The sequence below is a fragment of the Chelon labrosus genome (genome assembly GCF_963514085.1).
Source record: "Chelon labrosus genome assembly, chromosome: 11".
In the NCBI taxonomy this organism is placed as follows: Eukaryota; Metazoa; Chordata; class Actinopteri; order Mugiliformes; family Mugilidae; genus Chelon; species Chelon labrosus.
The window spans coordinates 3,300,084-3,313,416 of record NC_140344.1 but is presented as its reverse complement, the minus strand read 5'-3'; the positions used below and the strand labels follow the sequence as shown (position 1 = coordinate 3,313,416).

The 13,333-nt window shown below is 41.4% G+C and overlaps 1 protein-coding gene across 4 annotated transcripts in view; it reads left to right on the top strand.

The window, feature by feature from the left end:
- ptprz1a (protein tyrosine phosphatase receptor type Z1a) overlaps positions 1-13,333 on the top strand; it is a 78,304-nt gene that overhangs the window by 42,749 nt on the left and 22,222 nt on the right. For 2 of the 4 annotated variants that reach the window (XM_084554776.1, XM_084554775.1), the window contains exons 6-13: positions 441-507; positions 1,090-1,247; positions 3,464-3,614; positions 6,207-6,391; positions 6,711-6,837; positions 9,677-9,717; positions 9,812-10,637; positions 11,598-12,143. In XM_084554776.1, coding sequence (XP_084410902.1) covers positions 441-507; positions 1,090-1,247; positions 3,464-3,614; positions 6,207-6,391; positions 6,711-6,837; positions 9,677-9,717; positions 9,812-10,637; positions 11,598-12,143 — 2,101 coding nt within the window. Of the gene's footprint in view, positions 1-440; positions 508-1,089; positions 1,248-3,463; positions 3,615-6,206; positions 6,392-6,710; positions 6,838-9,676; positions 9,718-9,811; positions 12,144-13,333 lie in introns of all 4 variants that reach the window. The other 2 variants (XM_084554774.1, XM_084554777.1) reach the window with 2 other exon arrangements.

Here is a 13,333-nt window from a genome sequence, read left to right as displayed (position 1 = left end):
TCTACTTTGCTTTAATTCAAACAAATTTTTACAACTGCAACTTCTTCTTCCATTAAACTGAGCTACTTCTATAGTCGCCAAGGAGGTTTGTCAAAAAATAGTCCAGTGGCTTGAGAACTTACAATAAAAATTACTGAATTAATTAATTAATTATTAATAATAATAATAATAACTGTGTATTGATTTAAAAAATTTGCCACCTGTAGTTATTTGTAAAACTGTGATTCAGTGTGTAAAAGCTAGTTAAACAGAAAGCAGTTTATTAGTACAAAGCAGACAAGTGACCTAGTAAATATCAGACAATCTAGCGTTTCAAGCTTCAGTTTCTTTTCCAAGCCAACTTTTCCACCGTAGTTTTCATCTGCCTATGTTTGTGTAATATTTTGCGGTCTTGTCTATTTGATCATAATTAAGTATTTATGTGAATTTTCTTTTTACAGACAAGCACTGAAGACAATATGAATTTTGCTGCTATCACAGATGGCATCGACAATGTGAGCAGATATGGTACGGCTGTTTCTTCCTCTATCCTTTCTCCTGCATTTTCCTTTGTTGTGTTGTTTTTAAAAAGAAAGTTGCGTGCTTTCCGCACTCTGAGTTGTCCTGCTTACACAGCCATGATTGTGATTCTTGCATGTACCAGGATGCATTGCATGCAAGCAACCTGCCCATGGAAGAGGCCATTTCAAAGCCCACACTGAAAGTCACAGCCACAGAAGGATTAAGTTGCAGTTGGCTGTTATAGTTTCAAGGCTAGATCCCAGCTATCTTGGCTGTCCAAGTCCACTGTAAAACACCTTTCCATTCCATTTCCCTCTTGGAAATGTGGTTAGCTTACAGTACAAGCAGCGGATCTTGAGCATCATCTCTAGCGACACCTTGATTCGTAGAGGCAGAGAGTAGAAATCCAAGCTGAAACTGCTTGTCTTCTAAGAACCATTGATGTCACTGATTGCTGTTAAAACAACATATTTTTAAGCTTTTTTAAACTGTTGTTCTCCACACTAATCAATAATTTGGATAAATAGAAATTAAGTTGAATCTGGGAAAGGTTTTCTTTTTTAAGTTGTCAAACTTCCTGCTGTCCAGGAAAAAGTTCACAGGTCTTACCCTTCACCCTGCGAGGTCTCCTGCCAAACTCCACTGACAAATACTTCATCTACAATGGATCCCTGACTACCCCGCCCTGCAGTGAGACCGTTGAGTGGATCGTCTTCAAGAACACAGTGGCAATCTCTGACGAACAGGTGAGACATCCAATTCCAGTCATCCAGTGAACTGAAATTTACTCCATTTGAGCTATTCACTGTTATTTTGACACCTCATCTTTAAATATCTCTGTAAGCTGTGACAGTATTGCATAGTCTAGTCTACTAGTCTAAATGTGCATTTTTCTAGCTTAATTAATTAATTTTTTTAATTTTATTTTTTTTACCTCTGGACAAGAGGTTGTAAGGAGTGTACTTATCTATTGCTACTTGTACCTAAGTCACTCTTTATCTCTTTACATCTATGATCACTGCCACTATTTGTTTGGCCATCACAAGTTGATAGAATCCAGTGATTCCAGTTGATCCAGCTAATCAAGTCCAACAAAAAAACTAAAATAATGGCAGCCATAAAAAAAGTACCAAAGATCAGATATGGCAATTTGACAAACAGATTCAGATAACTGAATTGGAACCAATGGCCACCTGAGAAGGATAAAAATTTTAAAACTGATCAGTTGTGATGTAAAGCTATGACCATGCCTAACCAGCAGTGAGGCCCTTCAAGAATCAAAGATCAGCACGGAGCTTTTGTTCAAGATGAAAAGACAATTATAGAAATGTCCGTGAACAACCTTTTGGAAACGTGTTCGAGTAGCTGAAAGGGGGAATTATCATACCAGAGCTCAGGAAACACACCAGCGATGGGTGAGGCAAAGAAGGAGCACGCTGTCAACAACCGTGTGTGTGGGAGAGAGAAAGACACTGCCCTCAGGCTGAGCATGATTGACAGGCGTATAGAGGCAATCATTACATCAAACAAATATAGTCATTACATCAAACAAATATAGACTCACAAAAGGTCTCTACGGTATTCAAGCTTTGGCAACACACTGACATGCACACACGCATACACACATAGAAGTTTCCGGTGTGATGCCAGCTGAGGTGCAGACGTCAGTTTTACACTCTATGAGGCAGGACTTCATGAGAACCCCCAGAGACATGGTGCATTAATTTGCCCCCAACCCTCATTCTGACCACAACCCTAAAACTGTGAGGCCTTGAGATGTTTTTACAACAGGTGGTGCAATAAAGTCCAAGAAGTCACAGGTTAATAGAATGAACGTGCCCTCAGCTAATACAAAAACAGACGAATAAAAGATGATATACAAAATAAGGTTTAAGGTTTTGCAAGTTCACAGGAAATGTCCTCATCTGAACATTCTAAAAAATCAACATTCCTCACTTTCAAGTCAAGCCGTCACTCATAAAACTCTGCCTCCTTTGCCTCCTGCAAACTTTAAAAAATGTTGCCATTCTAAAAAAGTGCTCACTTTTCCAACGTCATTTCTTAACTTGTATTAATCTCTGCAAAGATACACGCACCTTTCCAGTTTTAGAAAGGTTTCCATTATATGTATTAACTGAAGACGTTGTCCTTTAAATATCAACTTAAAAAAAAAAAAAATGCTAGTAACTGATCAGTTAGTCAGTTAAACCCTGAAAACATCAACCTTGTGCAGTGGGCCCTCCAGGCCTCTGTGACGTGTCCCAGCTGGTCTACATTCCAGGCTGCCAGAACTTAATAGTTTAAAGTCACGACTTTAACAACCGCACTAATGGGCTCCAACCTTGGCTCTGCTGTGGTGTTGACTCTGTGTGAGTCACATGATGAGTGTTGTGTAACTACAGGGAAGTGACTCACCTGGTGCAGGTACAAAGGCGGCATAAAGGACCATTTCAACATTATTTACAGCTCCTTCACGCCTCCTCACTTCCAAATAATTACAGAGCTGTTGTTGTTGATGCTCAGTTTATTTTTGCTCTGTAGATAAGCTACTGAAAACCATTCACTTGACTACATATAGTCATAGATTGACTGACAGCCACTGGCTATGTGTAAGTTATGTTTTATAGGCAAGAGCAGCATATAGTCAAATCTGTTCTCTATGCATTTGATCACTGAGTACCTTCAATTAGCAGTGTGTCTTTCTATGCCTAATTTTTTTAATTTGCCCATAAAATTAAGACCCTGTTTGTAAAAACTGGAATTATTTAACTTCTATTTAATCATATTTTATATCATTTTTCATATTATAGAACATCTAAAGAAGAGTGTCACTTTGTTAAACATTGTCTTTTCCTTTCCTTTAGAAAGTCACAACCACACTCCCACTCTCACTTAGTAATGAAGTCCCTGTTAATTGGTGAATTATAACTTGGTGGCATTGGTTTTTCTGTTTGTGTTGCAGTTGGAGATGTTCTGTGAAGTGATGACTATGCAGCAGGCTGGATATGTCATGCTGATGGACTATCTGCAGAACAACTACAGGGAGCAGCAGGAGCTGTTCATGGGTCAGGTGTTCTCCTCCTACACCGGCACAGAGGAAGTCCTCACACCTGGTATGTATCCCAAATTGTACTCTCTGCCTATCTCTGCAACTATGACTTACATCACAGTGTTGTACTTTCTTTAGTTTTAGTTACCCATTACATTTTTGTTACCCAAATCAGAAGATCAGGTCGAACTGAACTTTGGGTTGGGTTACTTTAAGTTTTGCGTTACACATGGGTACCAGCTCATGTTTATACTACCTGACACATTGTCTTTGGTAAAACAGTGATACTTTAAATATATAAATTATTTTAAGTAGTGCAAATGACTCAATGGCTATTTTAATATTGAAGGGCAATATCTATATTAACGTACAGTTTCTTACAATCCATTTCCAAATGTTGTGTCGTGGCAGCAATCATCCTGCTACAGTAGCACCACGGCACACACAGTGACAACATGGCTGGCACATTCAAGGTCACTCTGACATTTGAAATTCAGCTGTTGATTGAAAACCTCCAAGAAGGAAGCTAAATTTACATGGTCCAATAAAAATTGTAGAATTCTTGAATGCACCACTGATGAAAGATGTGATTATACAGTAGCCACAGTAAACTCATATTGTCTTAAAGGGAAATGGTTGCAGTTTTTGCACACCATCTCCCCCATCCATGTGAAAAAGTTGTCTCCAAGAATGTCTCCAGAGGCAGCTGTGAGTCTGGTAAATGTCCTAATTTTTTATGTAACTTGCGTCAGTGTTGGTTGAGGCTGGACGTTACATCCTGGAAAAAAATAAAAAAATAAAAACTCTGTAGCCCGCTGCTCTTTGCTGTTACATGCAACAGGCTTAAGGCTACGTCAGCAAACACTGTAGACATACTGCAGTATCTGAAAGAACTTTAGGCATGCAAGTTGATCCCAGTTTGAAATGTACCTGGTTAATTTGGATTTGTTGTAATTAGTTAATGATGAACAAAACAGAGTTAAGTTAAAAATAGAACTCAGTTGACCTAAATAAAATCTCAGTGACAGAGAGGGGACGGATCAATTGGGATAGCCATTGATTTTCATGTTGCATGCTGGTGACGATTGATAGTGGGGACGGAACTTGGTGTTTAAACAAATTTACCTGCAACAAAATGTTTGTTAAGCTGGTTTGTATTTGTGCTGCACTTTTTGCTGCTAATAGTTTTTTCCCCCTTTTGTCTTTGTAAACCAGATAAGTCCAGGTGTTGTGGCTGACAAGTGGCTCAGTTCAATTATATTTATACTGCAATAAATCATAACATGAGTCAACTCAGGACCAAGACCTTATAAATCCCTAACCATAGCCCTACTGTATTATAGCTAGAAACTACAAAACCCCTCTTCAGTAAGCACTTGGCAATGGTGGGGAGGCAAAACTTTTATTTAACAAGATGAAACCATGGTCAGAATCAGACTCAGGATGGGGAGATAGTGCAGAGAACAAAAAGCTGAGGGTTGAGAGACCACAAACAGTCAACACTGAGCATAAACTACAGAAGAAAAAGGCACCATGGAAGGTCCCCCAGCAGCCCAGGCCTATAGCAGCATAACTAAAGAGTGGTTCAGGGTCACACTTGCAGGCAACAAGGAGAGGCTCTAAACTAAGAAATTACAACATGTCACAGTGAATGATGGCAGTAACAGGATTACACTAAGGTGACTCCACCCTGACCAAGGAGAAGTAGCACTCCATGAGTAACTGTGACACTCCATGCAGCATGAATGTTTCTGTAATTAAAATGTTTGGATTAAAAATGAAAAATCTTCACTAGTTTGATGGGCAGTCTTTTTTGATCCCACAGACAACACAAAAGTGATATAGTTACAAAACATGATTTATTTCTCTGCATAAAATAACTGAACAGAAGACCAAATTGTAGAAAAACTGAATAACAAAATAAATGCTTATAAAGGAGATAAGATGGTCAGCTGCTCACTGGGATGATGTGATTTCTGTAAACCCCTCTGAATCAAAATGTCTAGTTGTTCTTCTGGCTAGTTCTGCCCTCTAGTGGTTCAAGCCAGGTAGCCACATACGTCAGCTCTTTCTCCAGACCCAATCAGTGCTCGTCATTCAGACTATTTTCCTGGATGAGCAACAGAAGTGTCCGGCTGGTTTGTACTTAACATGTTCTCTGCTGTTTTGTCTCTAGTCACATCTTAAATTTTTATACAGCTTTACTTTGATCCCTTGAAGGTCAGAGGTCAAAGCCAGTAAGAGCAGAGCCTAAGGTCAGCTCAGATCTAGTGGAGGAGGAAATGTGTCAGTGTTTGGATAGACGGAATATCCTCCTCTTGTCCTTTGTCATCGATTCTCAGCCTCTTTTAATCTGTTTTAATCCCAGACCTCTGAGTGTCTATCATCCGCATTAGCTCTGCATGACTAATCTCAACTCTGACCCAGAATCATTTTTGAAAACACAGGAAGGAACCATTTTCTTAAATCTGACGTATGTGATGTCTAGCATACAAATAAAAACACAAAATCAGATTTTATTTTCTTAAAAAAATGTCTTTAAACACATTTCACACTGTTGAAATAATACAAGCTGCAACAGCTGTTGAGTGGTGTCTGTTATCCAACGGTCCTTGGCATGGAATTTGCTCATAAATTGTTTGTGTTTTTCCATCAGTCTGCAGTTCAGAGCCGGAGAACATCCAGGCGGCGCCCTATAACCTCAGCAGCCTCCTGGTGACGTGGGAGCGGCCACGGGCGGTCTACGACTCCAGCATCGAGAAGTACTCCGTCACCTACCGAGTGGCCAACGCTGAAACCTCTGTCCCCACTGAATACCTGACAGATGGAGACCAGGATGTGGTGAGAGAGAGCCCACAAGCTCAAAATGCAGAACCACTAATTACACCAAATGTCTGCCGTGTTCATTCCACCTGAAGCGACTAGTTTAGCACCTCTATGAGCCCTGAACCAGCAGCTGTAGTAACTGAGCGAAACCAAGGAGTGTGTACGGTTTACAGTGTTGTATATAGTGTTGCTTTCTACTCACACCACTAAACAATAATGCTGTAACCTTAACATACAGTAAAATATCTCTCTGCAGCCAGTTTCATATCCCTGTGAGTTGCTTTTCATAGAAATGAAAGGAAAAAATGGATGTTAATCTTTCTGCCACCACCAGGGAGCAATACTCGATGACCTGTTGGCCAACACCAGCTACGTGATCCAGGTGGTGGCGGTCTGCAACAACGGTCTGTTCGGACGCGTGAGCGACACCCTGACAGTGGTCATGCCCGTGGACGACCCCGGTAAGAGTGACCGAGCCCAGAACCAAGTGTAGACTTCCACAGATGAACTGTAGAGATATTTCCTACTCTGTTGCCAATGTTTAATGTTGACTGAAGTAAGGAGATTTCTGGCATCTTACAGCCAAACTTTAAAAATTTTCTTAGTTTTTAATTTATACTGAATATTCTATCATGCAGTCTAATTTATACAGGTACACTATTGTCTTATTTAATTTGCCACCATCATTTCGTGACTAAAATGATTTATTATTTATATTGTTTTCAGGTGAGAATTTTATCTTCAGTAATAATTTGGAATTGCCACAAATATTTTTACTCATTGCACTTCTAACTTTTCTTATTCTTTGTTTTTTCCTTGTCACTAATAGTCGGGAAAATAAAAAAAAATGTAGAAAATAGTTTTTATTATTTTCTACATTATAGATTAATACTGAAGACATGAAAACTGTGAAGGAACACATGTGGAATGACGTAATAAACAAAAGGGTTGAACAAAGGATATATGTTTAGCATCCTTTTGCTTAGATGACAGCTTTGCTCTCCATCAGCTCCATGAGGTAGTCACCTAGAATGGTTTCCCATTAACAGGTGTGCCTTGTCAAGAGTGAATTTGTGGGATTCCCTGCCTTCTTTATGTTTTGGACACCATTAGTTGTGTTGGTGTCAAACACAGTTGTCTCTTCAACTGCAGTTTTAATCCACGTTATGATGAGAACACCTCAGTTTAGGAAAGGTCTTAGGTCTTCACTAACAAATTAAAGCTTTGAATTGAATTAAAAAGTCTGACATCTTGGGAAACCTGTGAGTTACTGGGTATTAGTTTCGTCTCTGTGCATGTCATATGGAATCCATTCCAGGTAGTGTTTAGCCTGTCTTAGCACAAAAAGGGGGAAATCAGTTTATGTGGAAAAGAAATCTAGTTCCAATGAGTTCATTTTGATCAATCAAATCCTAAAGCTAAGCTGACAGGGAGGATTTCTGACTAGTGTTTCCACCCACATTTCTTTTCTCATACAACAATTCCATCCTCCCACTCACCCTCTCTCTGAACCCTGTAAGATTCAAATCATATACACAGTACAATATTAGTTATTCTTTCTTTACTTCTTCACCTGCCCTGCCCTTCACTCTGCAGTTTTGTCACTGACACACATGCAGTGTTATTTCTCTTGTGTTTCTTTTTTCTGTGTATTTAACTGTTTCGTGAACTTCACCGTGTCCTCTTCAAATGTACTGTTCTTTATGTTTTTAAGACGAAAGCACATGCTTTGGGTTCAAGGGTTCATTCTCTGCGTCCCTTCGTGTCACACAGAAAGACAATCTTTCTTTTGCTTTCACTTTGTGGCGTCTGCTCCTTCTGCCTCTGACAGTAAGAGAAATGTTTGCATGTGCACCATAGCGTTTTGTGTAACATGGACTGGCAGTCATTTGTGTTTCAGCTGCACTTAATATTAAATAAACCAATATGTATTGTTTAAAGAAAAAAAACTCCCCTGCATCCTATTTCAGTGTCGGCTTTCATGAATGAGTGGTATTCTGCAACATTAAATACACTTTTTGACATGCACTCACAACTAATGTTATGGTGCCATCTTACATGCACATGGAAATTACATACTCCATATTCTGTCATATGTTCCCTGTTGTTGATGTTTTGAAGTAATAAATGCAAGATACTATAGTGATAGGAAAAAAAAAAGGCCTTGAGTCTTTTAAGCCACCGTAGAGATTATAACTGTAGGCTAATGTATAAGTAGCTCGGGTAGTTTAATATTAATGCTAGCTAGATCTAATACAGTATTTATTGGCAACTGGACGTCATTGTATCATCATAGAGACATTACTTACATTACTTTCATATTAAAGTTTAGTATTTTCTTTTGAGAAATGACAGTGAAGTCATTGTAATATATATATATATATAACTGCATAACTGACTGATCAGTTATCTGTACTGTCAGATACTGTTATTCATCCAAAATGTCACTTGCACCCCTTTGTCCGACAAAAGTCTCCCTCAAAAACAGTTCATTAAACTTGTAAAACCTCACCTCATGCTTCACAAACCAATCTTACCTGGTCTCCATGACGTGTCACTTAGCCTCAGACAGGTAAGAGCCACGGGACCACCACGTGCACACCTGCCCTCCAACCTACTGTGTGCTGTGCGTCTGCGCTTGGTCAAGTCGTGTGGCATTTGCAAATAACTCTTTTTGTGAGTTTGTCCCTCTTAATGTAACAGACGGGTGGAGTTTTGGGTACTAAACAGAAAAGAAAGAAATCAAAGAAAAGTAAACTTCCCTTTCTCGGCTCGTCTGGTTTTACGAGGCGGATGAAACAGGAAAATTATTAGTTGCAAATGCTTTTTTTGTTCAAGGTTTTCTGTGTTTGTTTTTGTCTTTGGGGGAACCCATGCATGCCCTGATATTTTGCATGCAAGTTTTTTTTTCTTGTTGTCATTTGGAATCAACACACAACACTACCTTTTCCATCCACTTCCATTTCTTCCCACTGTCATGTCACACATTTATCACATTTATCATCTGTAACACATTCACATTCATTTAAACTTCATTAAACATAGTCTATATTTCAGACTCAAAAACACAGTGGCCTGGGGTTTACCTACCTCCATGATGTCTTCCATGTTGTTTTTTTCTATCTGTTTTACCCTCATGTCACATGTCTCTGCTTTTTAGCTTTTCTTTTTTCTCTTTTGTGTGTGTGTATATTTTAAGTTTTTAACTGAGAAATTAACCAACCAAGCTAGACACTGGTTAAGTTGTGTATTTCATTTTACTTGTTTTTAAATAATGTTGTAACCTGTTTCTTTTTCCAGAAAATGGGCTGCTTCCAGATTCCAATGAATTTGATGATGAGGTAAGGAATCCTTTTATTTTTCCTTACATTTTATTGCTTGGTTATAGCTATTACTGTTTCTTATAACTGCCACAAACCTTGCTTTCCCCAACAGGGCAACTATCAGCCTGATCGGTCTTGGAATGAACCAGAGGAAACCGAGGATTATGATATGGAGCGTGCTATAAACTCACCGAGAACCACACAGCTTCCAGAGTTCACGCTGCCACCAGAAACAAGAGGAAGTGCTGACTTCAGTGGCAATGCTCCTAATTATTTCACCACAACAACCAAGGAACCCCTGATTTCTACCTCCACCACTCCTTTTTACTCGAGTGAAAAGACGGATGGTGTTCCCCCTCTTAAATCCACCCAGTCTGGTAAAGTCTGGAGCCAGTCTGAAGAGACGGCGCACCGCAGTACCACCTTACAGACACCAGAACCTGCAGAAAATGTTGACTTCAGTGGCAATGCTGCCTTTGATTCCCCTACTACGACCAAGGAACCTTTAATTTCTACTTCCACTACTCCATCATACCCAAGTAGAAAGATAGATGTTGCTCATGGAGACATAAGTCCAACAGACTCCTCTGAAAAAGCAACAGGTGGTGTGAGTGCAACGACAAAAGCGGATTTTCCATACAGCAGCACCACAACCTCAGTAGAACCTCTTCCTGGTGACATGAACAGCACAACATCATCCTACATCCAGACTGAGACTCATCAAGGTTTGGGCCTTCCCATAAATGAAAACACCACCACTGACAGAAATGTTTCCAGTGGGCCCAACGTCGAGGCAGAAACCTCAACAGCCCAAGAGCCCTCCTCTACTGAAGGTGATCTCCAGAGGTCCACAAGTCCCAGCTCGACTTCTTTATATACCATGACCTCTGTCCAGTTGAGTGGTGTTCTCTTGCAGACCACACAGCCACTCTCGAATGGTGAGCGTGCCTCTGTCTCCCCCTCCTCTTCCTCCCCTCCTATCGCCTCCTCCCCTCTGTGTGACACTACGGATCCCAGCGTCACCCCCTCCACCTGCTTGCATGCCCCTTCCTCGTCGTGGCCTGTGTTGTCTGCCTCTGCATCGGACTCTCAGCATGCTGCTACCGCACCAATGTCTAGCAAAGACCCAGCTTCTCCTTCAATCCCCACGCTCCCTGCCTCCACCCTGCTCCACCTCCCCCACCCCTCCCACTCCATGTCTGGTGGGCGGGCTGACCCTGTCTTCCCCGGTGATGGGTTTGATGTTGATAGTGGTGGTGATTTGTTTTCTGGGTCTTCAGGTGATCTCTCATTATTTACCGATACCTCTACACCCCAAATGTTGCTCGACCTGTCTGGCACCACTGTGAACGACAGGGTCTCTGAGTCCTCTTGGGATCCGTCCCTTTCAAGAGTCTCCCTGTCTCTCAGCCCCACACTCCAGCCTTCTGTTGTTCTTTCTAGTGACTTCCCCCTTTCCGGTGCTACCCCAGGCTTATCCAGATCTGTCTCGGTTGAGTTCAAGGACTCAAGGTATGCAACAGGGAGCACAATAGAGTCTTTTCTCCCTGAGGTCAGTGGTGATATGTTTCCATTAGCTAGTGATGTGGACACAATGTGTGGCTGTACTCTGGAGCCATCATCATCCGCGTCCTGGTTGCATGCCTCTCCTCATGTACCCCTGCTGTCTTCGGCCTTGGACCCTACTCGTTTAGAAATTCACTCTAGCGTGGACTTCCTTTCAGCCTCTGGTGTTAGTACGGACGACCTTCTACACTCTCTATCTGTGGTGGGCTCTGATGGTCTGTCATTAGACCAGCCTTTATTCTCTCATAGTGCTATCTCTCCCTCGTCCACTCCACACTCATGGCTTCTCCAAGCCACCCATAGTGACCTGCCCATTTCTGTTGCACCCACAGCGTCTGCTGTCACGGATTCCTGGTTCTCAGCGTCAGACAGAGACTCCACCCTCCAAACCTCTGCCCTTCCTCCCTCTCCTGCAGCCTCCTCCTTCACTCCCACCCCAGACGGACAGGTGTTAGATACTAGCAGCAGTGCATCCGGTTCTGCTCTGTTTCCTGACTCTCAAGAGAGTGTAGATCAGGAGTGGGACAGGGTTCAAAACTCTGCCTCTGGGGAGAGTGTGCTCCCTTATTCGACAAAAGTCATTAGCACCGCCCCCTCGTCTACAACCTCAGAGTCGGGCCAAAATCCAGATGATCTGGAAGAACTCTCTTCAGCATTTTATTTTGAAAGTGGGAGTGGCAGTGCCATGACCACTGAGGTAGGAGGTACAGCAGCTCCAACCATATCAGCGGTAACCTCGGCTTCACCCTGGTCACTGGGCGGGGAGGAGGAGAGTGGCTCAGGCCAGGGTGACAGCTTCTATGACAACGAGACATCTTCTGACTTCAGTATCTCAGAGCGCACAGAAAGGGAGTCGGAGGAAGAAGACCCAGTCGCAGGTAAAAAAAAAGCCGTCCGTGTGGGGGTCTTCTAACTGTACTGCAGCTGCAATTTCCATGGGATCAGGAAGAGTTTTGGACATCCAGATACATGTCTAATCCACCATCATTCGCAACAAAACTACATTTCATTTTTGTATTTTCATCTAAAAGCAAAGAAAGGAAACTCACTCATGTCAGCCACTGTCGCCATCAACAGGATCCTTGATGAACGTGTCATCACATTCTTCATCAACGCTGTAGTTATATGCATCCATCCATTCTCTAAACTGCTCATTCTGTTCAGGGTTGTGAAGGACAGCATACATTTGGCTAGAGGTCTTGGGGACGGAAAATAGACGCCCCGGTCAGGATGCCAGAGTTGACCCTTAAAACTAATACTCAGAATTAGTAAATGACGTTAACTGAAGGTTAAATCAAATCCACCACATGGTGTGATAGTCAGTCCAGATGATTATACTGACACTTTGATATTGATTCAGAAAGTATGATGGTAGTAAAGTTCCATTTTAAGTGCATGATTTATGTTCAGATTGGATACTTGCTGGAAAAAATCATATTATCCTGCTTGTTCTAACAGGAAGACTAGCTACAAAAATGAATATCAAATCAAGTTTGCAACTTAACGTCATGGAAACATAGAACTCTTCTTTGTCATGACCACCAGAGAGCAGCAGAGCTCCACTGACGCCACACAAAAGTCCCTTGTCTCGGAATGCTCTGCACCGTAGGTCTTTAACTTTAATTCAGTTTCATTTGTATAGCAACAACAATACAAACTGTCTCAAGACGCTTTACATCATCAGGCCTGAAACCCCCAGAGCAAGCCTGAAGGTGATGGTGTCAAGGAAAAACTCCCTTTTAACAGGAAGAAACCTTGAGCAGAACCCAGCTCATATGGAGGGACCCATCTACCTAAGGCCAGCTGGGTACAGACAGAAAAGAGAGAAGAGAACAGAAGGAGGGATGAGATAAACATACATCTGTCATAGATACATATATCTGACTAAAGCGTAGAATCAGATGATGATACAAATACAACATATAGCTGATGATGTTATACGGCAGTTTGAGAATATAAGAGGAATCATAGGCAGGTTGCAGAATTGTTCTTTCAGGTAGGAGTGGATAATACTTTAGATAATACAGATAACTTAGGTAACTTTAGATAATAAAAGGATGACGTTAGC